Source organism: Erinaceus europaeus, chromosome 4 (assembly GCF_950295315.1).
Source record: "Erinaceus europaeus chromosome 4, mEriEur2.1, whole genome shotgun sequence".
Lineage (NCBI taxonomy): Eukaryota > Metazoa > Chordata > Mammalia > Eulipotyphla > Erinaceidae > Erinaceus > Erinaceus europaeus.
The window spans coordinates 105,907,686-105,935,594 of NC_080165.1; the positions used below are offsets into that span (position 1 = coordinate 105,907,686).

Below are 27,909 nucleotides of genomic sequence, written 5' to 3' on the forward strand. Positions count from 1 at the left end.
AGAGAACATTGTTCAGAATTTCTTGAAATCAGCCTTTCTCAAACCTTTTGATCTTAGGATTCCATTATTTTCTTAAAATGGCAAGCTTCTTTCTTTCTTTCTTTCTTTCTTCCTTTTTCTTTTTTTGTAGAATATCAGGTCTTAATAGCTATAGTTTTTCTGTCAGCTATTCCAAATAAAAACAGTGTTCCATGAGAAAAGTACTTTATTCAACTTGCTACTTAAACACACAAATGCTGCTCTTAAGAAGGCAGTCATATTAATGTGCAGCAGAGTGTCTGGCTACTTCTCACTCCATCACACTGAATATTAAACAGTGTGTACTCAAGGCTTGAGCTTTGTTAAAAAACAGTTTATACTAATGTTACCAAGGACATTCTTAAGTGGTGCAGTCTCTAAACTTTTAATTTTTTTATTTCTTGTGGCTGAGGATGGGTGCAGTGACACAATACAGAATTTGCCAGTACGAGGTCCCAAGTTCAATCCCTGGCTGGCATGGGCCAGCATGATGCTGTGTTTCACTGTTTTTGTCATTAAGTGAAGAAATAACTTTGGGAGTTGGGCAGTAGCACAGCAGGTTAAGTGAAGAAAAAAACTTATGGTTTAAAAAATTTTATACCTTTTTCCTCTGTGATTGCCTGACACTGAAAAATATAGTGACTGCTAGTACAGTTTATCTTAAGGCATTTGCAGTTATTTTTCCTTAATGGACAATTTCAGACACTCAGAGAGTGAGGGAGAGAGAGAGAGAGCTCGTGTGTGCGCTCATGTGCACACAAGCAAGCTCTTAAGAGTATAACATCACTGAAGCATATGTGGTGCAGGGAATCAAAACTGGGACTTTTTGCTGAGCTACTTCCCTGACCTCAGCAGTAGCCATTTTACCTATGATTGCTTTTATACAATCAATACAAATCCTAATACAGTGGAAAAAACAGTTATTATTCTTTTGTTATTATATTAAATGTGATATTTAATCCTTATCAAAGTATTTCTCACCATGCAGACTCTTTGGTCTGAGTGAGGGGTGGAGGAAATGCGGTTGGAGGAAAATATCAGAGTTTTATGGACTGTGCTTAGAAAACCCCAACTTTAAGTTAGGAATGTTTAAGCTGTGCAGTATGGTGGTTTACAGCTTGCTTTCTGTGTTAAACTTTCTGTTTTCAGGATTTGGCTTTGCCTAATTACAGAACAAGCTACCTAGCCTCTTTGCTTCAGTTTCTTTTCTTTCTTTTTAATTATTTTAAAATTATCTTTATTTATTGGATAGAGATAGCCAGAAATTGAGAGGGAAAGGGAAAGAGAGGGAGAGAGACAGAGACACCTGCAACCCTGCTTCACCACTCACAAAGCTCCCCCCACACACACAGCAGGTGGGGACCTGGGGCTTGAACCCAGGTCCTTGCACATTGGAACATGTGTACTCACCCAGGTGTGCCACCACCTAGCCCCTGCTTCAGTTTCTTTATTGATAAATTATAGTAATAACAGTATCTTCCCCAAGCACTACATTGAGGTACACCTTATAGCACCTTGAACAGGCCCTGGGTGTTCAGTAAACTGAGTTACTGCAAGCAGCAATGCTGCTATTATTAGTTTTATTAACATTCAGCATTTCTTACAAATGCTGAAAAACTCATAAATGAGGGCAACTTTCCTTTATCTTTAAAAACTATTAAAATTTGTTTATTTATTTCATATGGGGCTTCAGGGAGGTACCAGAGCACTGCTCACCTCTGGCCTTTGGGGTTTGATAATGACATTGAACCTGCGGGTCTCAGACATAAAACTCTGGTGCATAATTATTGTGCTATCTCCCCGACTCTTTTTAACTTCATTCCTCCCCACAAAGTTCTGTATTGTCTGTTCCCCATTGTGCCCCCTCCTCCCCATCTTACCCCATCTTTCCCCTCTCACTCCTCTCCCTCTCCCCTTCTTCCTCCCTCCTCTTCTCCTCCTACTCTTTCCCTCCTCCTCCCCTTCCCTCCTCTCTTCTCCCTTTTCCCTCCTCCTCTCTGTCCTCCCTCTCTTCCCTCTCCCCTTCCTCCTCTCCTCATTCCTTTTCCCCCTTCTCACTCCTCTTCTCCCTCCTCTTTCTTCTTCTTTTCCTCCCCTTCTTCCCTTCCCCCCTCCTTCCTCCTCTTTCTCCTTCTTTTCCTCTCCCTCTTTCCCTTCTCCTTCATCTTCCTCCTCCCTCCTCCCTCCTCCTTTTCCTTTAATGGGGAGGGATCATGGAAGAATTAACTATACTGCTTTAGAGTTAGAATTTTCCTGATTGACTTGGGATGTAACTAACTTGGTAATTATAGTGAGTGGTCAGTTTATATGGTTAGTATTGGAATGCAACATAGATATGAGAGAAGGTAATTCAAAATGGACCTACAAGTTGGAATAAACTGTAAATATCAGAGATGTGAGGATCTCTTTGAGGTGGGAGAACACTAAGTAATGCCAGTGATGTTATAAGAAGTCTAGGAAGATGATTGAAAGTGTATCACACCTGGTCAGCTAAAGAGGGACACTGGTAAGCTGAAATGGGTTAGAGGAGGCGGTCTTTGCCTTTTAAGACATAACCATATTGGGAAATGGAGAATCTAGGATCACATTGGATTTGATTGTGAGCCAGGTCCAAAGACTACTTACAATGGGTAGGAGTGATAGAGAGTTCGTGAGCGGCACTGATGAGGAGAGAGCAGGAAGGAATGTAAACTTTAACCATTAGAGAAGAGTATTGAATGATTAGTGGGATGCCAACACTTTCCTGCTTTTCTTGCTGGGGGATTCGGGACCTTTCACTGGAGAGACTTCATGGAAGTTAAATCCTTTTGAAAATCCAAGTATTTGGAGGTGTGTGTTGGGGTGGGCAGATAGAGTGTTTACTACCAGGATCTGCACTTGGAATTCCTCTGCTCCCCATGGACATTTCCTTAGCTTTTAGATAAAAAGTATGGGAGCTTTTAGATAGAAAGCAGGGAAAGATATGCACACAGAGAAGGAGAGATACCACATTGCTGCTCCATTCTTCTTGAATCTTTCCCATTTGGTGCTTCTGTGTGGTGGCTGGGGACCTGAATCTGGGTTCTGGTTGGGTAAGTGAGCTTATTTCCTGCCCTCTAGATATTTCTTTACCATAAAGTGTTATGAAAGTTTAACTAGCTTTCCCTTGTTTCCACCTTTTAAATATGATTTTATGTATTTTTGAGATGACTTTGGTTTGCAAACCTGTACATGTTTTAGAAGTGTAATTTCTCACTTCTTCAAAATGTATCACCCCCACCATCACCCTCCACCAGAACACCAGCACCCCTCCCTCAAAGTCCACTGAACCATCTCTCCTCCTACAGTTTCCCTTCCAGTCCTCCAGGTTAGCCTCCTCCCTATGTTAACCTCAGATGCATTCATTCTGCATCATAGTTTTCACTGGACTTTGCTTATTTTTCTTGCTTTGCTTCGTTCTGGTTTTCAGTTAGTTCTTTCAACTTTAACCTACAGGAATAGAGGAAAAAATACACTGTAGAAATGAGTCCTTGTCATCCAAGTGACTATAGAAATTGTATTTTAGAAATAAGATACACATTGCTAGGTAGTAATTGTCTGCATATTTGTTTATCTTTATTAAATTTAACTGGAAATACCAGGTTTAGCTGCTGAGTTTTGGTGAATACTTTAATGTTTAAATCTTCCATTGTCTCTAGGACTCAAAAATTTCTTCTATGGAACGTGGGCTCCGGGACTTGGAAGAAGAAATTCAGATGTTGAAGTCTAATGGGGCTTTGAGCACTGAGGAACGAGAGGAAGAGATGAAGCAGATGGAGGTCTATCGGAGCCACTCTAAATTTATGAAAAATAAGGTAATGCTGTGCAATGCTGCATTTTAAAAGTTTGAAAACTTGATGCATATTTCTGCTTCTCTAGTGATGATGACTTTATACTGTTTTATCAAACTTCAAGAATAATGACTACTTTCAAATAGAACTTTGCCCAGAATTATTCAGAATTACTTACACTGTATTATAATTTCAAAAAACAGAAAATCACCCATTTGAAACTAATATGTTTGGTTTAACATTTTGTGTCAGTAGTATTTCTGAAGTAATTTAGAGATTCACATTCAGATGAGTTTGCTCCTCATGTAGGACATCATCTTTCTACTTGTGAGTTATTTTAAAAGTTCAAATGTTAAGACTGCTCCCAGTCTTTATGTTCTCCCCACCCCCAAATGACTTAAACACAGTCATGCTTTCCCTTTAAGCCCAGTTCCATCCAGGGGAACTGTGCTGTGCCTTGAAGTAGTCCCACTCACATCAGACATACTGTTTCCCTTGTGCACCCCAGGCTTATGCACAGTAAACAGGTACCACTGGGCATGTCAGCAGGTACTAAGACTTAGTCACACCACCATTCCTTCCTTCCTTAGATTCAAAGTCAGTCAGTTTGATTCTACAAGCTATTTAGGCAAATTGGAGGATTTAGTTTATTACAATTATTAGCTTATCAAGTTGCTATATGTCATCTTAATTGGAGAACTAAGTATGCTACAATGTGATCTCTTCTTCCCATTTGCCTATTAGTGTATTTTCAGTTCACTAGAAAAATTCCTGTGAAAATGTAAAACCCTCTAGGATCTTCTGAAGAGAGTTTTAAGGAAGAGCTTTGTGTTGTACAAATTATTATTATTTCCAGTTACTGCTCTGGCTCAAAAGCAGATAAAAAACCCAAAGTTGACGTATAAGTGAAAAAGAATAACAATGTCGTGACAGGTAGAGCAACTGAAGGAGGAACTAAATTCGAAAGAGGCTCAAGGGGAGGAGCTGAAAAAGAAAGCGGCTGGTCTTCAGGCTGAGGTCTTTGCCGTAAGATTTACTTTTCATGTGCAGTGATCCCACAGTGGGACCCTGCTAACTGCCTTCTGGGTGGCTCACACTTTCATTCTCTGTGGTTGGAAGCTTTGCCCAATGCTAGCACTAACCAGCCTGCTCTGCTCTGTAACTCACTCCTGTTGACCATTTTGATTCCTGTCACTTTGTGTGTAGTGAGTGAGCCTTTTTGTTCCAGAGGCCCTGTGCCTAGTTCTCTATTGCTCTTGTCAATGTATGGATGGTACCTCACAGCTTGTTTGTTCTCATTTGCTTTCCTACTAGTTGATACTTGTTTATTTATATAAATAGTTGTTTCTTTTTCTTCTTAGGCACAAGAATATGCAGATGGTATAGGCCCATGTCCCAGTGCTTGTTTGAATTTAAAATTTGAGTCAAGTGTAAGCCATGAAATGTATACATTGTCTTTTAAGACTTATTTAGGTGATTTTTGCAACATTTGTTACTTTCTTTAGAACAGATGCTTAGAACAATAATTTGCTTAATAAAAGAACAATAAAATAGCTAGTCCTCAAACACTTGTTAAAAACATTTTGCTTTACTTAGTAAAAATAGAACTTTATAGCTTATTAAGTTAGATAATACTAGTGGCCTTATTTTGCATATAGAAATTGAAGTACTAGCGTGGTGTTAAGGAAACACAGCTAGTAAGGGACAGCATCTGATTTTTAAAATTAATTAATTAATTAATTAAATTTTTATTTATAGAAAGGAAACACTGACAAAACCATAGGATAAGAGGGGTACAACTCCACACAATTTCCACCACTCCGTAATCCCATCTTCTCCCCTGATAGCTTTCCTATTCTTTATCCCTCTGGGAGTATGGGCCCACGGTCATTATGGGGTGCAGAAGGTGGAAGGTCTAGCTTCTGTAATTGCTTCCATGCTGAACATGGGTGTTGACAGGTCGATCCATACTCCCAGCCTCTCTCTCTCTTTCTGTAGTGGGGCGGGGCTCTGGGGAAGTGGGGCTTCAGGACACACTGGTGGGGTCATCTGCCCAGGGAAGTCTGGATGGCATCATCTTAGCATCTGGAACCTGGTGGCTGAAAAAAGTTAACATATAAAGCCAAATAAATTGTTGACTAATCATGAACCTAAAGGCTGGAATAGTTTAGATGATGAGTTGGTGGGGGGGGGTCTCTTTTTTTTAAATTTTTAATACTTTATTTATTTATTGGATAGATATGACAGCCAGAAATTGAGAGGGGAGGAGGAAATAGAGAGGGACAGAGACAGAGAGACAACTGCAGCCCTGCTTCGCCACTTGTGAAGCTTTCCCCCTGCAGGTGGGGACCAGGGGCTTGAACCTGGGTCCTTGTGCACTGTAATGTGTGCATTCAACCAGGTGCGCCACTGCCTGGCCCCCAGGGGTCTCTGTTTTGTAGTCCTATTTTAGTTACATTCCAAAGGGCCCATGACTATACTAGTTTTTTTTTTCCCCTGAACTCTGATATGCAGGTGGATCCAAGTTATTGTTTGGGGAGATGATGTTATGGCTGGAAGAAGGACCAGAATGCTAGATCAGGGAAGAGAGTAGCTCCCAAATATGGGAAAGGTATATAAATATTGTTGACTGTAAACACCATCATTTTTTAATATTAATTTGAATGTTAAGTCATGTCTTATAATCCTGTATTTATTTGATAGAGACAGAGAAATTGAGAGGGGAGATAGGGAGAGAAAAAGAGAGACACCCACAACACTGCTTTACCACTTGTGAAGCATTCCCCCTGCAGGTGGGGACTAGGGGATTTTACCTGAGTCCTTATACATGGTAACATGTGTGCTCAACCAGGTTTGCCACTTCATGGTCCCCCTGAATCTGATTTAGTATTAGCACCATGGCTGCAGAACCTGTATGCTCTTCACACTGTGTCCCATAGTATACCTTGGGACATGAGAGTCAGAAAACACTGCTTCTGAAAATAATTGTGGGATGAGACTTGAATGCAATTTAAAAAATCCAAGCTTAGGCTGATTCTGTGTGTTTGTTATGAACTGCATTGTAGTATTATTCTACAGATAGAATAACAAAATGGCAGTGTGGAAAAATCTAATTGATTTGTGGAAGCCTTATATAGTCTATAACTTTTTTCTTAATAGTTATTTATTTTTTGTGTGACAAGCACAATATAACAAGTACATTTTATTGGCTTACTTTATCCATAGTACATATTAGGAAAGCAAAGCTCAGTGAGGTAAAGTAATTACTCAAAGACTACCCTTGTTTTGTGTGTTTAACTGCAAAGCCATGCGTGCCTGATTGTTCATAAGGAAAGTTTGCACTCCTATTCTCTACTTTTCATCTAGAATATTTTCTTTCCTTTCTCAATCAGTAAAAAATTATTTCAAGGTGAATTATGCTGAAGATGAAAAGACCTGACAGTTTATTTTTGATCACATGGTTAGAGGTAATTGTACCATGTCACTGAGGAAATGATAACCTTGAAAATTTTTCTTAGTGTTCATTTCATGAATCATGAGTTCTTAGAGCAATCATTAGGTTAGACATGGAATGATACTATTGTCTTTTTGTTTTTTGGTAAAAGACGTCACAAAAGGTGCTATATCCTTTTAGTACATGGAAGCTTCTGGGTACTTATCTATATTACTGGATGAAAGTAGCTGCTGCATGCAGTTTTTAATCACTGATTATTTTATTCTCAGATACTTCTTATACAATAAAATACAGATTTTTTTGAGTGAGTGGATAACTATAAATTGAATTTCATGCGCTTGGGGAAATTATTATTATTATTTTGCTGAAACAGAAGAGTAACTTAGAAATTTATTTTTAGTGTTCCCTGAAAGTGTAATTTTAAGTAAAGTAAAATTTCTTTCTTTTTTTATTTAAATGTTTTTTAAAAATATTTATTTATTCCCTTTTGTTGCCCTTGTTTTATTGTTGTAGTTATTATTGTTGTTCTTGATGTCGTCATTGTTGGATAGGATAGAAATGGAGAGAGGAGGGGAAGACAAGGGGAGAGAAAGACAGACACCTGCAGACCTGCTTCACCGCCTATGAAGCGACTCCCCTGCAGGTGGGGAACTGGGGGCTCGAACTGGCATCCTTAAGCTGGTCCTTGAGCTTTGTGCCATGTATGTTTAACCCACTGTGCTTCCACCTGACTCTTGTAAAATTTATTTCTTAAATCATGTGAAGTTGTTCTCAAAAGCAATGTCCCTTACAACGAAGATTATTGCAGCCTGTGGTGTCATATGATCAAGTATACCAATGAAATAAGTTGCTCCCTCCCTCATAAAAATTACTGCAATGAAAATACTTTATATACAGTCAGTTTAGTCTGGATGTGAGTCTGGTTCAATACCTGCCTTATTTGCATGGGGTATTGGGTTCCATACCTGACACTTCACCTCTTCCTTCCAAGTACTTTAGAATCTCATCACTGGTACTGAAATTACTGACTTCTGTCAGATTCATTCTAATAATTTGTCTTCTAGTGCATAGCAGCGTTTTATGCAGCAGACATAATATAAAAACCCATCTGACTTTTTTTGGGCTGATATTTAAAATAAAAAGCTATTTTAAAATAGTCTTTAAAAAAAGGAGATACATGAAATAAAATTTCTTCTAAACTGAGAGAAATTTATGTAAGAATAAATTATACTTTCTGATTTTTGGATTCCTTGATCAAAGTAATTCAGATTATACATGTAGCTTTTTACAGAATGAGACTTTGTGTTCCTTACTTACATCATATACTCCAACCCACTACAGTTACTGTATTTGAAAAGTACTTGTTTATAATTCCTATAACACTAAAAGCAACTATTAGGATAAGAATTTTGTATAAACTTTGGAGAATGAAAAAATCTCCATGAAAACATAGAGTAGCTGCAGCCTTCAGCTTAGCTTTCTATAGCAGTAGTAGATTTTTTCTTTTTTCCCTCTGTATTACATCTGCACTAATCTTGCTTTATCTTCTGGAGAGGTCTGACTTAAAATGAAAACTGCTGTCAGCACCGGGGTATTCAGATGCTTACTGCTATCTGTTAGGCATCAGATTGAATTGGTGTTTTTCTCTTTCCATCCCTTTTCTCAAGGATTTCAGAAATTGTTTAAGATGTACAATAATTGAAAACTGGAAATATCTGTTTGTTGAATAAAGTTTGTTTCTTTTGTGGCAGGGTGGGGGGGGAAAGAGTTTTTTCTAAGGTTAAATGCTGTAAAAAAGATGAATTATGTTCTATCATGAAAATAACTCTGATAAGGGCAGTCAGGAAAGCTCACAGGGATAATGTGTCTGCTTTGTCAAATATATGACCTAGGTCAGGGCACGACTCTCATCAGGCTATGCTATCTTTCCCTTTTGTCTCTGTCTCTGCCTCTTCCATCAGAAAAAGTCTGCCTGGAGTTGAAAAGCCCCAGTGGTGATGAAATAATAATAAAAAATAAACTTTGCTTTTGGTTTCCTATCTTGTGATTTAGAGTTTTTTATTGTTCCTCATCAGAGGTGGTTATTCTATTTTGTTTTTTCCTAACAATGTATTACTTCCTTCTCTAGATTGGTCAGGTGAAGCAGGAGCTGTCCAGAAAGGACACAGAACTACTAGCTCTCCAGACAAAGCTAGAAACACTCACAAATCAGTTCTCAGACAGTAAGCAACACATTGAAGTATTAAAGGAGTCCTTGACTGCAAAGGAGCAAAGAGCTGCCATTCTACAGACTGAGGTAAGAGGTTCTGGGACATGACTTCTGGGCACCTGTTCCTGGTATTGCTTGTTCTGCTTAAATTTGGGAGATATGGTATAATTCTTTAGCAGTGTATTCAGTTATTGTATTTAGATATAATAACTTCAGTTCTTAAGCAAATCAAAACTGGTACAGTTTACATACATATCTTTTAATTTTATTATTGATTTAATATTTATTTACAAAATCACATGTCAGCAGGGATATAATTCCACACCCTTCCCGCTACCAGAGTTTTGAATTCCCAGTCCCTCCATTGCAAACCACAGCAGTTCTTCTAAGGTTTCAGACATGGGTTAACTATCATCTCTACAACTATCTGCCCACAGTTGTACATAATTGTCTCCTTTTTCTTCCAGTCCAGTCCTCTCTTCCCCTTCAAGCCACACATAACCCTATTACTTCATCTAATTTTCTCTCCTCCTTTCCTCCTCTTTCTTCCTGTGCTGATAGAACTGGAGTTCATAGCCCACTTAATCCTCTTCCTCCTGTCACTTCTCTCCCACTAGGAATATGAATCAAAATTGATTTTGGGGTGTAGAAGGTAGGAGTTCTGGCTTCTGTAATCGCTTCTTCACTGGAAATGGGCATTGTTTGATCCATACCCCCAGCCTATTTCTGTTTTTCCCTAGTGGGGTAGAATAATATAGTTTTAATAATTTGAACTTAGCATAAGTTCCTGTTTGTTTGTTTATTTATTTTATCACTAAGGTTATCACTGGCATTCTGATCCTGCATGATGAATACACCATTCCCAATGGCCATCTCTTCCCTCCCCTTCATTTATTTGATACATTTGATAGGACAGAGAGAAATTGAGAGGGGAGGGAGAGATGGAGGGAGGGAGGAAGAGAGACAGACACCTGCAGCCCTGCTTCAAAGCTCGCGCCACCCCCATGCATGCACTGCCATGTGGTCCTTCATATTTCAAGAAGTATGTAAAAGAAACACCTAAAGAAAGCTCTGGTTTTTATCTCATAGCTGATCCTATGTCTAGATCATTATATGTATGGGTGTATGTTTTTCTGTTCCCATGGCTTTTTGTAGTGTTCAAAGGAAGGGACAGAATTGATGATATTATTTGGATTTTATTTATTCATTTATTTATTTATTTCCAAGGTTATTGCTGGGGCTTGGTCTGGCACTACGAATCCACTGCTCCTGGTGTCTACTTTTTCAAGTTTATAGGATAAGATAGAGAGAAATTGGGAGAAGAGGCGGAGAGAAAGAGAACTGCAGGCCTGCTTCACTGCTTGTGAAGTTACCCCCCTCCTGCAGTAGGGAGCCAGGGGCTTGAACCGGCATCCTTGAGCAAGTCCTTGTGCTTCACACTTTGTGCACTTAACCCTGTGTGCCACCACTGACCCTGGATATATTGATTTTATTTTGTCTTAAAAGTATGTCTAAAAATAGTTCAATTAGGAGATCAGGAAGAGTTTAATAGCTCTCTTTATATAAGAAAAATAATGCACATCTTGGATATATATATGTGTGTGTGTGTATGTGTATGTGTGTGTGTATACACACACACATACACACACACACACACACACACACACACACACACACACACACACACATATATCTCCAGGGTTATCACTGGGGCTTAGTGTCAGCATTACGAATCCGTTGCTCCTGGAGACTATTTTTCCCATTTTTATTGCCCTTGTTGTGGTTGTTATTGTTGTTATAGCTGTTGTTGTTGGATAGGACAGAGAGAACTCAAGAGAGGAGGAGAGAAAGAAAGACACCTGTAGACCTGCTTTACCCCTTACGAAGCACCCCCCCCCCCCTTGCAGGTGGGGAGCTGGGGGCTCTAACCGGGATACTTAACTGGTCTTTATGCTGGCCCTTGCACTTTGCACCCAGCCCCCGAAGTAGTTTTTTCCTAGTGGAGATGGTACCTTATAAATGTCTGATTTTACTGCTGTAGACTGCCTGTTCATTCAGAGGGAGATAGAAATAGAAGGAAAAGGAGAGGTACCACAGCATTGGAGTGTCTCCTATTGCCATAGTGCCTCCCATGTCATGCTCTGACTGGAGCTTGGCTTTGTGTGTGTGTCAAGGCATACACCCACTCTGTGAACTATCTTTCCACTCCTGTTTTTTTTTTTTTTCTGTTTAATCAGTTTCAATGTTATTATGACAACGTATGTTTGATATGTTCCAGCCTGTTTCACAGGAATGCGTTTGGAATAAATAAGGTTTTGGGCTTTTTAATTACTCGATTTAAAGTTCAGCTTTACCACTTCATAGCAAATGCATAATCCTCAGCATGTCATTTAATTTGATTATTCTCCTCTTTATACATGTGTTAAAGAGGTGTGCCGAAATCATAAGGATGTTGTTAGATTTGAACTAGTTTATTTGTTTCTAGTGTCTGATTCATAATGCTTTTTTGTTCACTGTTTGTTGTCATCGATAATTCTTGTAATAAACTCAGCTAATACATATATTTTGTTAAAATGTTAGAACATAATTAGTTTTCATTTGCATAATTTTTATTTAGACAAAAAACCCACCCCATAATATATTAAACTAAATTGAGATTTACTCAGGGAATAAACTTAATAGAAGATGCCACATACCAAGTCTTTTCTGGCTGTAGTAGAGATCAGTTAACTGTTATGCTTGCAGTTTGGGAAAATGTTCAGAAGAGGGTGCCATTGCTCCAGAGGTGTACCTTCTTCCATGATTGCTATTGTGATTGCTTTGCACGGAGGCAGCAGGTGTGCAAAGCAGAAAAATGGGCAGTTATTTAATAGACAACACAAATATTTATTAAAAGCTTGTCCTGCCTAATAAAGGACTTTCCCCTTTGACAATCCATCCCTTTCTTTGTACCCCACTCAAATAATGTTCTTATTAGCTAGGACCCACTCAGATGAGCTCATGGTTGACTTCTTGTTCCATAGAGAATAAAGGGTATACATTTGTGATAATTTTTAAATGGATTTTATATTTGTTCTTAAGCCATTATTAGGGATAGCTGAATTTCAGTGATTACTCCAAAAATTACTAGGACAATTACTTAAATATCAAAATCATCTGAAAAGATAAAACATAAAATATTTCCTTTTGCATTTGAGATAATTATATGAATATAATATGCTTACTTAATAGCATTTAATTTTTCTTAAAAATTTATGGTGATCACTGACAAAGACTACCTTTTCCAGAACATTTTTCTCATGTTAGAACCCAATAAAATTGCTTCAAAACTTACAAGGATCAAATTTATATCTACTATGTTATCTCATTCTCTCTCTCTCGCTCGCTCTCTCTCGCCTTCAGGGTTATTGCTGGGGCTCGGTGCCTGCGCTACAAATCCACTGCTCCTGGAGGCTCTTTTTTCCCCCTTTTGTTGTTCTCACCTTTGTTGTTGTCATTAATATTATTGTTGTCATTGCTGTTACTGGATAGGACAGAGAAATCAAGGGAGGAGGGGAGATAAGAGGGGGAGAGAAAGACAGACACCTGTATAACTTCTTCACCACCTGTGAAGTGTGACCTCCCCCCCTGTAGTTGGGGAGCCTGGGTCTGGAACTGGGATCCTTAGGCTGGTCCTTGTGTTCCATGTTCCATGTGTACTGAACCCTCTGTGCTACCACCTAACTTCTGTTCTCTCATTCTCTTAACCCTAATTTAGCAAACTTGGAAGTCAGGAATAAAGAGTTCTATAACACAAAGCCACAAATAAGTTTGAAATCTGAAAATATACTGTTGAAAGGTCCTTGGGTTGAAGGAGAAGTATAAAACATTTTGAAATTTAATGTAGTGTATCAGAATGTGTGGTGAAGAACATAAAAGAAATTTTACAGGGTATAGCCAAAGTAGTATTTAGATTAAACATCTGGTTATATTAAAAAATGCTTTTATGAGAAAAGAAGAATAAGCTAAACATTCAAAGTCGGAAGCTAGAAGAAAAGCACTGAGTAGTAATTATGTCAGAAATCAATAGATGAGGATCAAACCAAAAGTTCTGTGAACAAAGGTTAGGGCCAGCAGGACAGCTCACCTGGATAGAGTACTTGCTTTGCAATGTTCATGATCCACTTTTGAACTTGGCATTGCATTGGCGTAAACTTAGGTTCTGTTCTCTTATCTCTATCTCTTTCTCTTTACTTTATAAAGTCAACCTGGAGCAGTGAGACCCTAGTGGCGATGCATGATTCCCTCCCCTCCTTAAAAAAACAAGTTCCAGACTTGGAAAGAGAGAGGCAGGCGATGCATGATTCCCTCCCCTCCTTAAAAAAACAAGTTCCAGACTTGGAAAGAGAGAGGCAGACTGGGAGTATAGACCGACCAATCAACGTCCATGTTCAGTGGGGAAGCAATTACAGAAGCCAGACCTTCCACCTTCTGCAACCCACAACAACCCTGGGTCCATGCTCCCAGAGGGATAGAGAATGGGAAAGCTATCAGGGGAGGGGGTGGGATATGGAGATTGGGTGGTGGGAATTGTGTGGAGTTGTACCCCTCCTACCCTATGGTTTTGTTAATTAATCCTTTCTTAAATAAAAAATAAATAAAAAAAAACAAGTTAATTTCACCAGAACATCTGACAAAATAATAAAGAAGTAACTACTAGGGTTACAGAGTTTAAAAAGGTGTAGAAGATTGGGAGTTGGGCGGTAGGTTTAGGTGGTGCAAAGCACAAGGACCAACGTAAAGATCCCGGTTCAAGCGCCCGGCTCCCCACCTGCAGGTCTGCAGGTGTCTATCTTTCTCTCCCCCTCTGTCTTCCCCTCCTCTCTCCGTTTCTCTCTGTCCTATCCAAAACAACGACATCAATAGTAATTACAACAGCAACAACAACAACAAAAAACAAGGGCAACAAAAGGGAATAAATAAATTAATATTAAAAAAAATAGTGACTGGAAAAAAGTATAGAAAATTATCTAAATCTATACTCTAGAAAGCCTGAAAAGCTAGATGAAAATAATTTTTTGGAAAATATGACAAATTAGATTTAGGAGATAATAGAAAACACAAATAATAGTAATTAGATTTTAAAATGGTATTCAAGTTGAAGATTTTTTCCTCCCTTTTTTATTTTATTATAAATCAGAGCACTGAACTACTTAGTTCTGGCTTAGTGGTGCTGTAGTTATTATTGTTGTCATTGTTGTTGGATAGGACAGAGAGAAATGGAGAGAGGAGGGGAAGATAGAGAGGAAGAGAAAGATAGACACCTGCAGACCGGCTTCACCACTTGTGAAGCGACTTCCCTGCAGGTTATGGTGGTGCTGGAGGTTGAACCTGGGACCTTTGGTGCCTTAGACATGAAAGGCTTTTGTGAATAACCAGCACCACAACAAAACAGTGCAAAAACACTGTAGCCCCAGGTGGTAGGATGAATGGGCATTGGACTTGAAAGCATGAGGTCCTGAGTTTGATCCCAGGACTGTATATGCTGGGTTGATGCTCTGTTTGTCTCCCTATCTCATTAAAAAATAAAATGCAGGGAGTCGGGTGGTAGCGTAGCAGGTTAAGCGCACATGGCGCAAAGTGCAAGGACTGGCAAAAAGATCCCGGTTTGATCCCCTGGCTCCCCACCTGCAGGGGGGTCGCTTCACAAGTGGTGAAGCAGGTTTGCAGGTGTCTATCTTTCTCTCCCCCCTCTGTCTTCCCCTCCTCTCTCCGTTTCTCTCTGTCCTATCTAACAACAATGACATCAATAGCAACAACAATAAAAAACATGGGTAACAAAAGGGGATACAAATAAATAAATATAAAATAATTAAAAAATATAAATTTATAAAAGAAAGAAAATACCTTGTGATCCTGAAATAGTACATCTAGTCATTTATCTGAAGGATATGAAAGGATATTTGCAACATTATTTACAATAGTACATATATGGAATTATTTTTAAAATGCATAGATGGGGTGGGGGTAGGTAGCATAATGGTTATGCAAAGACACCGTCATGCCTGAGGCTCTGAAGTCCCAGGTTCAATTCCCCACACCACCATAAACCAGAGCTGAGTAGTGCTCTGGTAAAAAAATAATAATAATAATGTTAAAAAAATAAAAATGCATAAATAGATGACTGAATAAAGAGAAGGTGAGGGATATGTACTCAGTGGATTTATTTAAGTCTGTTGCTAAACAAATCCCATGTGCAAGGACTCATGCTCAAAGCCTCCACTTCCCATCTGCAGGGGGGAAGCTTCATGAGCAGTGAAGCAGGTCTGCAGGTCTCTCTCAATCTCCCTTCCCCTTCCCAATTTGTCAGTTCTAGAAAAGGAAAGAAAAGAAAAAGAAAAGAAGATAAATTTTATCCCCAGCTGATTTTTATCTTTCCCTACTGGATCAGAGCTCTGGAGATGCGAGGATCCAGGACACATTGATGAGGTGGTCATAGAATTTTTAGGGGGGCCAGGTGGTAGTGGTCTTGGACAAATTATATATATTACAGCACACAGGACCCATGTTCAAACTCCTGGTCCCCACCTGCAGAAGCAAAGCTTCACAAGTGGTTCACAAGGGCTGCAGATGTCTCTCTATCTCTTTCTCTCCCCTTCAACTCTCAGTTTCTCTCTGTCTCTATCCAATAATAAATAAATTTTGAGAAAAGAATTATTAGAAAAAAAAAAAGCAAGTCATATTGGGAAAGCCAAGAGAAGAATTTTAGGAATCAAGCCATTGTTTGTATGCAGCCAGGTCTCACCACTTAGGTACACTTACACAGATTTGTTTATTGGTGTAAAATAAAAGGTGTTAAGAAAGGTCGTGGTGGGAGTTGGGCAGTAGTGCAGCAGGTTAAGCACACATGGTGCAAAGCTCAAGGACCCGCGTGAAGATCCTGGTTCGATCCCCTGCCTCCCCACTTGCAGGGGAGTCGCTTCACAAGCGGTGAAGCAGGTCTGCAGGTGTCTATCTTTCTCTCCTCCTCTCTGTCTTCCCCTCCTCTCTCCATTTCTCTCTGTCCTATCCAACTACAACAATAATAATAACTACAACAATAAAACAACAAGGGCAACAAAAGGAAAAATAAATAAATATTGAAAAAAATTAAAAAAAAAAGAAAATAAATAAATAAAGGTTGTGGTAATTTACCTGGGAGGGTGCCTACTTTGCCATATTCACTACCCAGTTCCCCCACCACCCTCCACCTGGGCGTATTTTCCCTCACCACACTTTGGTGGTATAGTCTTTCTCTGTCTCTCTTTGAAACAGTCATTCCAAAAGGGTAAGCCCTTGGTTATAACAACAACAAAAGATAAGTTGAGATAATAGTTTTATGATCAGAAGTAAGAGGTTAAATCTGCAGGGAATTTTTTTTTTTTTTTTTCTCCTCCTCTATGTCCTTTGTCAGAGAAAATCTGGCAGGGGAAAACCTTTTGTTTTTATTTAAGCCATAAACCTTGATTCTTGGCAGCTGGGTAGATGCTGCTCCTTCTCTCAGTACTGTGAATAAGCAAAGGCTTATTCTTCCTGCCAGGACTGGTGTTGGGGTGATGATTCTGGGTCCTGTGAGTCTCCGAGGGGTTTTCCTCAATATGGCTTTTTGTGGTTTGCAAAATGTGGACCTCACACAAAATTATACTGTGAATTTAGGTCACTGTGAACCAAAAGATCAGTAAAGAATTCAGGGCAATTAATCTAGTAGTAGGCAAAGTGGTTTTTGTGGTTGTTTTTATCTCAGGTTCCCAGACTAGCAAATTTAAATTCTGCTTTACATGCAAAAGCAGAGCAGGAGAAAGAGTAGGAGTGATTTGAATTGAATACTTAGTATGCAATATTTAGTAATTAGATATAAAAAATTGAAAAACAGCAGAGTCAGCCTTTCTAGATGTACCAACACTACAAGTTTATATGCTTATAAAAGTTTTTTTTTGATCATTGTCGGGGCATCACTGCTTCAGGATACATACATACATATATATATATATATATATATATATATATATATATATATATATATATATATATTTAATAGAAAAACAGAAATAGAGAGAAAGACACCACAGCACTTAAGTTTCCCTCAGTGTAGTGGAGGCCAGGATTGAACCTGGGTTGTGTCCAGGACAAAGCAAGTACACTATCCAAGTGAACTATCTCGCAGGTCCAAATTTTCATTTTTTTTTCTTAAACACCTTTCTATCCACCAGTTCTTATAGGTTTGTATGTTTTTATGACTGCTTAGCACTGGCACATTTCCAGGTCACTTAACTGAATCAGGGATCAAATGTAAAGTACAGTTCAGTACTTTTGGTAAAGAGGCAGCACTAGGAGATCTCTCACAGGTTTTGTGTAGGAGACTGACTACTGGCAGATGAGAAATATGCAGAAGTAGTGAAAAATGAATGAAAAACCTTTTTGGTTTTAAGTACTAATGTTGAGAAAAAAATGAGAAAAGGAAATTAGGCAGTTAAGACTTAACCTGTAATTAAAAATTTATAGACCTTCTAGTTTTATTCTAATAGTTTAACAGTGCATTTTGTGTAAAATGTTTCTTAGGTAAGTTTTTTTATTTTACTTGTGGCTACTGGTTAGATAAATCCACTATGTATATATTTGACATGTTGTGATCCAGTATCCAGCCTGGAAGCTTTGGTGCTATAGTTTCTTTTCCTCTTTCTCTTTCTGTCTCCATCTGAAAAAGTCTGCCTGGACATCCATGTTCTGAAGAGAAGCATTTACAGAAGCCATAAGTCCTTTGTTCTGCACCCCAAAGAGAATTTTGGTCTATACTCCCAGAGGAGGGAAATGATAGGGGCTCTGAACCCCAGTTTCACTGGAACCAGAAACATTTGTCACCAGGAATCTTTTATTTTTATATTATCATGAAAGTGTCTCTGATATTATCAGAGACACTTACCTGAGAGAAAAGAGGAAAAAGGAAGGACACTTGGAATTTGTAAGAGGCATAGATATCACTTGGAAAGGAATTGAAGATAGGACCAATGAAATGAATAAAAATGGGGAAAAATATATATACACATACATAGAGATATACTTACATATATAGACATATGGTCAACCCATATCTGTGACCTTGGGAGAATTATTGCAGTTTCTGCTGGAGGGGAATGGGGACACAGAACTCTGGTGGTGGGAACAGTGTGGAATTATACCTCTATTAACTTATAATTGTAAATCATTATTAAATCACTAATAAAAAAGTTATCCTGGAGCAGTAAAGCTCCAGAAGTGAAAAAAGTAAAAGTGGAATATACAAGCTAGAATGCAAAAATTAGGCACACATAACCTAGTATGTGATTTATTGATTTTTCTTAGATTTTTATTAGTGACTTAATATTGATTTACAAAATTACATGTCAATAGGGGTATAAATCCACTCCATTCCCACCATCAGGACTCTGAATCTTCAGTAGCCTCCACTGCAAGCCATCACAGTTCCCCTAAGTTTGTAGACATGGGCCAATCATCATCTCCAATTTACGTTCCCACCAACAGTGTAATAGAGTTTGTTTCTCTCTACATCCTTTCCAACATTTATCCTCTCCTGTTTTGCTGATGAAGGCCATTCTTGCAGATGTGAGATGGTATCTCAATGTGGTTTAATTTGCATTTCTCTGGTGATGAGTGAATTAGAGCATTTCCACATATGTCTGTGGGCCATGTGTCTCTCTTCTTTAGAGAACTGTCTATTCATAACTTCAGCCCACTTTTTTATTGGGTTCTTTTTTCTTTTTGTTGAGCTGTATGAGTTCTTTATACATGTTTGATATCAACTGCATGTTTGAAGTATGATGTGTGAATATGATCTCCCAGTTGCTACATTTCCTGTTTATCCTTACGGGGTTTTCTTTTGATGTATGGAAGCTTTTAAATTTGATATAATCCCATTTGTTCAATCTTGTTTTTGTTTCCCTTGCTCATGCGGTGAAGTCCCTAAATATGTCTTTAGTGTTGGTGTCATGAAATGTTTCACCAGTATGTTCTTCTTTGTATTTTATATTTTCAGGTCTAATACCCATATCTTTGATCCATTTTGAGTTAATTTTGGTGTATGGTGTTGTTGTTAGTTGGTGGTCTAGTTTCATTTTTCTACATGTGGCTGTCCAATTCTGTCAACACTGTTTATTAAAGAGACCATTTCTCAATTGGGCAGATTTGATCCCTTTGTCATATATGAGGTGCCTGTTTTATTTCTAGGTTTCTCTTGTTTGTGTGATCCGAGGCGGGGTGTGTGTGTGTGTATGTGTTTGTGTGTGTGGTGTGTATTTTGGGCTGTCTTGTGGTCACGAAAGCTGTTTTGTTTTTGTTGTTGTTCTGTCCTTGCCTTAAATTTGGAAGTCTATAAGGACTCCCGAGTCAAAGATTGAGAGGTTTTAAGCTCCTTTTTCTTTTCTCCAGGGCTTGAGAATTACACTCAATTCCCAAAATGGCACAGCTTGTTGCTGTGCTGCCCAGAGCTCTGGCTAGACTATGTTGGTTTTTCAGCTTGTGCCCTTTTGCCCCAGCCATGCAGGAGCAACCACCTGAGGCTACAGATCTTTCAGCTGTAGATTATGTGTCCAGTGTGGTCTCTTGTTGTTTTGGGGAGAGTGCCAATCTGATGGCAGTTATTCCATAAACCATGCCTCCAGAGAGTCCTTGATTTTTATAAATTCTAAGATTTTGACTTCTTTTTTTTAACTTAAAAAAAAATTATGTCTATTGGATAGTCATCCAGAAATCAAGAGGGAAGAATGTCGTTAGAGTTCGTGGCTCCAGCTGGCCGGGCTAGCTTCGCGGCAGTAGACAGAGACGACCAGAGACACACGGCTGGGCAGAGAAGCTTTATTCACGAGCGGGCAAATGTGCTCTCCTGTCTTTCTCCTCTGGCGGCAAAGAGAGACCCTTAAACTAATCACCACACAGATCTGTCCTGCATCCTTCTTCTCCAGCGGTTCCGCCAGAACTCTGGAACTACGTAGCATAGGGGGCAGGGAGAAAAAGAGGCACGAAACTAGCAAGGGCCAAACCAAATCTCTCAGAGGCGGGGGTTGGGGGGAGACCAAACCAATGTGAAGCATACAACAGAGGAAGGTAATAGAGAGGGAGACACAGAGAGACACCTGCGACACTGTTTCACCACTTCAAAGCTTTCCCCCTGCAGGTGGGGACTGGGGGCTCGAACTGTAACATGTGTACTCAACCAGGTGCACCACCACCGGGCCCCAAGATTTTGACTTCTTTAACTGTGTAGAAGGTCAGTGAATTCAGTAAGTTCTCTGTTGCTCTCTTGACTCACCATAACTTATGTCCTGGAATAGACTCAGTTAATAGAAGCCAAAGCTGATACTGTCAAACAGGATCAGTTGTCATACAGACTGAGTTGAGTATAGATCCTGAATGCCAAGTGGATGAGGGTCAGTGGGTTTTTTTGGCATGAATATTTGGATGATAAACTCTGGTTAACAGCTTCCAATTCTTGCAATGCTAGTAGTGACAGTTTCCTGGGTCTCTCCCCCCCTTTTTTTTTCTCCAGGGTTATCACTGGAGCTTGGTGCCTGCACTATGAATCCACTGCTCCTAGAGGCTATTTTTCCTGTTTTTGTTGCCCTTGTTGTTGTTATTATTGTTGCCGGATAGGACAGAGAGAAGTCGAAAGAGGAGAGGAAGACACCTGCAGACTTGATTCACTGCTTGTGAAGTGACCCCCACTGCAGGTGGAGAGCCGGGGGTTTGAACCAGGATTATTACATGGGTCCTTGCACTCCATGCCATGTGCGCTTAGTCAGCTGTGCTACCTCCTGGTCTCCCTGGGTCTCCATTTAAAGTGCTAAGTAAATTTGAAAGCTGATAAGTTGGAATTTCTAAGGAAGGACTTAACCAATTAATTTGACCTAATAGTTTCTGTAAAGAATTAAGGGTAAGGGAGGAAGGCAAATGTAACTTGACTGGCTGAGGAGAAACAGTTTTGCTTATAATATTATATCCTAAATATATCCATGGTGGGGTTAATTGGATTTTTCAGGAGTTATTTTTAACACATATAATTCCACATGTTTTAAAAGGATTGTTATGTGGAAAACTGAGAAATGTTATGCATGTACAAACTATTGTATTCACTGTCAAGTGTAAAACATTAATCCCCCCAAAAAAGGGGAAAAAAAGAAAGAAGAAATTAAAAAAAAAGGATTGTTTGATATGAGGATAAATATGACCAGTTTGGATGAGCATTAGTTGCTCTCTGATACTTTTTAGTACTAAATCAACATAAAATTGACAACTGCTAGGACTATTTTTCATTCCTTGTGGCAAGACTTTCCATTGAAACCTCTGGAGAGGTTTGGATGAATTTAGAACAGGGAAGGCAAAGGTAATTTTTTTCTTTATCCTATGGATGGAGTGAAATAGTAAAAAAAAAAGTCTTTGAAATGTATAATAATGGGCAGGTATAGATAGCATAATGGTTGTGCAAAGAGACTGTCATGCCTGAGGCTCCAAAGTCCTAATTTCTGTCCTCTACACACCAGAAACCAGAGCTGAGCAGTGCTCTGGTTAAAAAAAAAGAAATCTATAACAATTAAAGGATAATCTTGGGGGGATAAGAGGAGGATTTGGGAGTCCTGGTTGTAAGATACCTATAGCACTAACATGTCTTAAATCTTGTAGCACTCTCCACTTACCACACTTCTTAGGTATAGAGAAAATAGGAGTATTCCAAGGAATTTGTGAAGGCTCAGTATGACTGGTCTCCAGTTGTTCACTAACTAGCTCAGTAGTCTGTTAGTTTCTCCCTTTCAGTGGCCACTGGTTCACTTAAACTGGATTTTGAGCAGCAGGAGCTATACAGTGGCCTCTAAGATGAATTTGACTGAGTACATAAATAGGTCTTCTACTGATCTAATAAGACTTGTCCCTACAGAGAAACTGAAGTTCTAATACATAAGGTTCCTCTCTGTCCATGAGCCACATGTGTTTTCACTCACTAGTGACTTGGTGGATTGTCAAAGTAGTCCCAGTCTCGTTTGTTGCAGTCTCAGGTGATCTTTGATATTCTTTGTTCTCTTTTTTAAAGAAGATTATTTTATCTTTGTTCTTTTGCTATTTTTAATTTTTTTCCCCTTTGTTGCTATTATTTATTTTTGTTGTTGTCATTATTGTTGTTATTGCTGTTGTTGTTAGATAGGACAGAGAGAAATCGAGAGAGGAGGAGGAGATGGGGGAGAGAAAGATAGACATGTGCAGACCTTCTTCACCACTTGTGAAGCGACCCCCATGCAGGTGAGGGAAGCCAGGGGCTCAAACCAGGATCCTTAAGCTGGTCCTTGTGCTTTGCTCCATGTGCGCTTAACCCACTGCACTACCGCCTTGCCCCCGATATTCTTTGTTCTTTAGAGAAGTTTCTCAACTGTGTAGAGCTGTGGTCTGGGCAGAGCTGTGGTTTCTGGATGCTCTGGTGATTTGGTGGGTTCCCAGGTAGTTCTAGTCCTGTCTTGTTGCAGTCCCAGGTTGTCTCCTTTGTTACGCCTAGTTGACTGGAGAGGAGGGGAGGTGAATGCCATAAACACTATTATGATTATTTTTTAAAAATTATCTTTATTTATTTATTGGATAGAGACAGAAATTGATAGGGAAGGGGGAAATAGGGAGAGAGATAGAGAGAGAGACACCTGCAGCCCAGCTTCACCACTTGTGAAGCTTTCCCCCTGCAGGTGGGAACCAGGGGCTCGAACCTGGGTCCTTGCACATTGTAACATGTGCGATCAACCAGGTGCGCCACCACCTGGCCCCCATAAACACTATTTTTATTGTAAAAGTTTCTATGAAGTTTTAATGTCTAATTTCTAACATTGTTTTTTTAAATTATATTTTATTCTGATGAAAGTACACTAAATAAATACCACTTGGGTAGAGGTTCACATTGGTTTGGATTATACTCCATTCTTCTCAGTCACTTGTGTAAATCTTACACTTCTAGGTGGATGCACTTCGATTACGTTTGGAGGAGAAGGAAACTATGCTGAATAAGAAGACAAAGCAAATTCAGGATATGGCTGAGGAGAAGGGAACTCAAGCTGGAGAGATACATGACCTCAAGGACATGCTGGATGTGAAAGAGCGGAAGGTTAATGTTCTTCAGAAGAAGGTGAGGTGTAGGTGTTGAGTCATTGTCCCTCATCTGGCGCACATCATGCTTTCTATGCTAAGATACATTGCCGTGCTAGGAGAAAGTTCTTTCTCCTTTCTCGGTCTATAGCTTTTAAAAAATATTTATTTATTTATTTATTCCATTTTGTTGCCCTTATTGTTTTATTGTTGTAGCTATTATTGTTGTCATCACTGCTAGATAGGACAGAGAGAAATGGAGAGAGGAGGGGAAGACTGAGAGGGGGAGAGAAAGATAGAAATCTGCAGACCTGCTTCACCGCCTGTGAAGCGACTTCCCTGCAGGTGGGGAGCGGGGGCTCAAACCGGGATTCTTATGCTGGTTCTTGTGCTTTGCGCCACCTGTGCTTAACCTGCCTCAATAACACCTGACTCCCTGTTTATAGTTTTGTAGTTAGTAATTAAACTATTGTTGCAGTAGGTTGATTGTTAAAACTACTCTGCAATTTAGTTTTTAAATTTTTGTCTCCTTTGGAAGGCTTATTGAGTTTCTCCATTTGTAATTTTTCTATAAATATACATATATTTTAAATATTTTAAAATTATAGAATATTTAGATGTTCTATAAATATATATAGATATTAAATATTTGGGGGCTGGGTGGTGATGCCATTATCTTTATTTATCTATTGGATAGAGATAGCCAGAAATCTGTAGGGAAGGGAGTGATAAAGAGGGAGAGAGAGATAGAGAGATACCTGCAGCCCTGCTTCACCATTCTCAAAGCTTTCCACCAGCAGGTGGTGACCAGTGGCTTGAACCCAAATACTTGTGCATTGTAACGTGTGCTCAACGAAGTGCATCACTACCTGGCCCCAGTATTTTACTTTATATATACACGAGAGTTTAAACCTTTAACATAAAATTTTCATGCTTTGTGAATTGCCAAGGTGTTTGCATGTACAGCTTTCTACTTCTTCTGGTCTTCTGTCTCACACAGAAGTTGTAATTATATGAATTAGATTACCACATTGACTTGGGTTGATTGCAACTCCACTTATATAATTATATTACTAAGACAGTATTTAATTTTTTTTCTTTTTGTGCCTCTGGTTTATCTCTGGGGTTTGGTGCCTACACCATGAATTCACTGCACCTGGTGTCCATCTTTTTTCCACTATTGTTGCTGCTGTTGTTTTTCTTGTTGGATAGAAATTGAGAGAGGAGAGGAAGACAGAGATGGGGAGAGAAAGACAGACATCTGCTGACCTGCTTTACTGCTTGCAAAGCAACCCCCCTGCAGATATGGAGCCGTGAGCTAGAACCGGGATCCATGAGCCGATCCTTGCACTTTGCACTGTGTGTACTTAACCCAGTGCACTACCACCTATTTTTGCTCTTTTTAATAGCTAGGGCTTCACTGTTCTGGACCAATTTTTTAGAAAGGAAGAGAGAGGGAGGGACACCACAGCACCAACACTTCCCCAGTGCTGTGGTTAGTACTTCTGTACAATGTACTGAGGGCTTGTATCTGAGTAGCAGGCATAGCACATACACTGATTTTTATTAAAATTTGCTTTGTTAAATTTAACTTGCTACTCTCTTTCTTTGAGTATCTTTTTGATGATCACCTATTGCCGGGATAGCCTGAGGGTACTTCTTCCTGAGCTAGTGCTCTCTGGGTTGGAGAGAACTCAACTGGAACCAATCTAGGCTGCTGCGTGGGAGAGGGATCAGGAACTCGTGCCGCACTAACTTCGCAGGAGATACACTCTGGAACTCTCGGAGCCGGAAAGCAATTTCCAAGTGTCTTTAATCAGAAGAGCAGCTGTTTTTATACTCTCCAAGTAGGGTGGAAACAGGATGTGATATAGAGAGGGTGGAGCGAAAAGTGACTGGTGGAAGATCAGGGTGTGACAAGGAGAGGATCAGGGTGTGACAAGGAGAGGGGGTGGAGCAGGTAAGAATTTTACCACTAAACCACCAATGCCCTGGAGGGAGTGTGGTGCTTTATGTAAATGTAAAAGTGATTTATGTAAATAGACCAAAGCTTTGAATGGGATTAAATCTATCCCTATATAGGCATATGGTTAAGCAGAAGCCAGGGGGAGCTGGCATACTATCCAACATCTCCCCCCTTTTTTTTTTTTAACTATTTGCCATAGTTAAAGGAGTGCAGGGCACTTTGTGAGGCAGGGAGACTGATAAGAGGCACACTTTTTGGGGTTCTACTGTCCCTCCTTGCTCAACCTCTCCGTAGAGAGAGAGACTAACAGGATTGACACACCCCTCAGGCTCAAGCCCTTCCAAGCTCAACCATATCCTCACAATTCCCCAACATCTCCCTCTTACTTAATGGCCATATATAACTGGGTCAATGTCTGTAAAAGGCTTCATCTCTGTCAGGGGAATAGCAGTGTAGGGGTGAACAGAAACCTGTTGGGAAGAAAGCAGAATGATAGTGTGTAAGTGTCTTCAAAAAGAACTAGCACAAGACAGGGAGGGATAAGTAAGAGTAGCAAGAGACAGAGTGAACCTGATGATGGGTGGAGGAGTGGGGGCCTCATAAGACGAGGGGCTAGAGGGGTGATCTGGCATTGCAAAATCCCGAGTCAGCTGGCAGAAAGTTCTATGAACTGCTACAGTCATTCTTCAAGAAGTCCAGCAGTATAAAGGGAGTGTCCAGCAAGTTCTATAGAAGCATCAGTCCAATGTCAACAGCCAGGAAATAAATGCCACACGTCTATCTTGATGGAGGAGGACAGCCACTGGAACTTTTCTTCTCTGTAGAGAGTGACCTGGAACTGCCAAAACATGACGGGCGAAACAGAAGCAGGAAGAGCAGACACTGATGGTTGAGAGAAAGGCAGTAGGAAAGTCTTGTCCTTTGGAGTCTGTGAATCAGGTTGTCCAGATCGTGTCAGGTCACATCATGGGTTTCCGCGGTTGGCTGTAATTGTGGGTGATGTCAGAGGTCAGGGGTCCAAGATGGATTTCTGGGGATTCTATATGAGCAGATGCTTCTTTATGCAAAGGCTTGTCATAGCTGTAGTCAATTACTTATGAAAAAACTTTGTAACAAATTAGAAGTTTACTACAATTGATAACTCAATGATTATAATTGGTTTAGGTATCTTTATAATTTCGTGTAAAGGTCATCTTATGTGACCTCATGTAGCAGTCTCTATATAGCAAAATTTTCATACTGAATTTAAGTCACATATATTGATTCTTAACTATTTTTACATTGGGTTTTTAAGCAAACTCAGGTTACTAGAGTTAACACATTTTAGTGACTTTTTTTTTTTTGGTACATTTACAATATCAGATTGATGCCAAATTTGTTGTGGATTAATTTCCACAAGATAGCTTACAGGACATTTTTGGGGGCCCTCCAAAAATGTCCTGTACAGAGGATTTGTATTTTAACTTAGGAGATGATGAATTGTCACATTGAATATTTAGAGTTTTACCTTAAACATTCAGTTACTTTAATGAATTGATTTTACCTCTTCTCTTAAGAATGTAGCTTTGAAGTTACAATTTAACCGTTAAGTTAATGTTTACCAAACTTGAAACACGCATATTAAACATATAGTTTATAACACACAGGAGGAGAAAAACTTGTAAATAAGACATATCATTTCAAATGCGAATTTAGATCTACTGTCATAGTTGAACCATCTTTACTCACACAGTTTAAGACTAAACATTTCATATTTATATCAAGACTTAAAAAAGAAATCAAAAAGAGGAATGAACAATTTTTGGACTGTTTCTGGACATTTCCAGAAACCATGGCTGCGTCCAGCCGTTTTATATAAAGTCAGTTAACTTTCAGAGTACTCTGAGCACAATGGGTCGTACAAAAATTTTGGTCACTCAACTCACTCAATTTTTTTTTTTTCCACTCACTCAAAACACAACTGGCCAGTCATAGCATAAGACATTCGGGGGGGTGGGGGGAGAGTTCTGTGAATCAGATTTTTTTTTGATTCTTCCATACTGTATTATGGATCCTGGGGTGCATCCTGCAGCCAGTCCTCTTGCAGCCAGTATTCTTGCAGTGTTTCTTGTTCTTTAGGGATATCAGCGCCATCATGTGGGTATTGCCGGACATGGCGGGCAGGAACCCAAACAGGCTTGGAGTAATTTTGTGGAAAAATGCATGCGAAACCCCTCCCCATAGTCAACAGGGGGTCAGGTCCTTTCCAAATTTTATCAAGTGGGTCTTTCCATTTGACTTTAATAGCTGGGAGGGTGGGTGGTGTTTGCCAATGAAGAATAATAGGAGG

General features: G+C 39.5%; 1 protein-coding gene across 9 annotated transcripts in view; it reads left to right on the top strand.

Annotated features, from left to right (window-relative positions):
• The window catches only part of ERC1 (ELKS/RAB6-interacting/CAST family member 1), a 450,240-nt gene that overhangs the window by 106,153 nt on the left and 316,178 nt on the right, over positions 1–27,909 (top strand). For 5 of the 9 annotated variants that reach the window (XM_060190339.1, XM_060190341.1, XM_060190346.1 and 2 more), the window contains 4 exons: positions 3,696–3,851; positions 4,761–4,844; positions 9,410–9,577; positions 23,487–23,654. In XM_060190339.1, coding sequence (XP_060046322.1) covers positions 3,696–3,851; positions 4,761–4,844; positions 9,410–9,577; positions 23,487–23,654 — 576 coding nt within the window. The remainder of the gene's footprint in view (positions 1–3,695; positions 3,852–4,760; positions 4,845–9,409; positions 9,578–23,486; positions 23,655–27,909) is intronic. The other 4 variants (XM_060190340.1, XM_060190342.1, XM_060190348.1 and 1 more) reach the window with 1 other exon arrangement.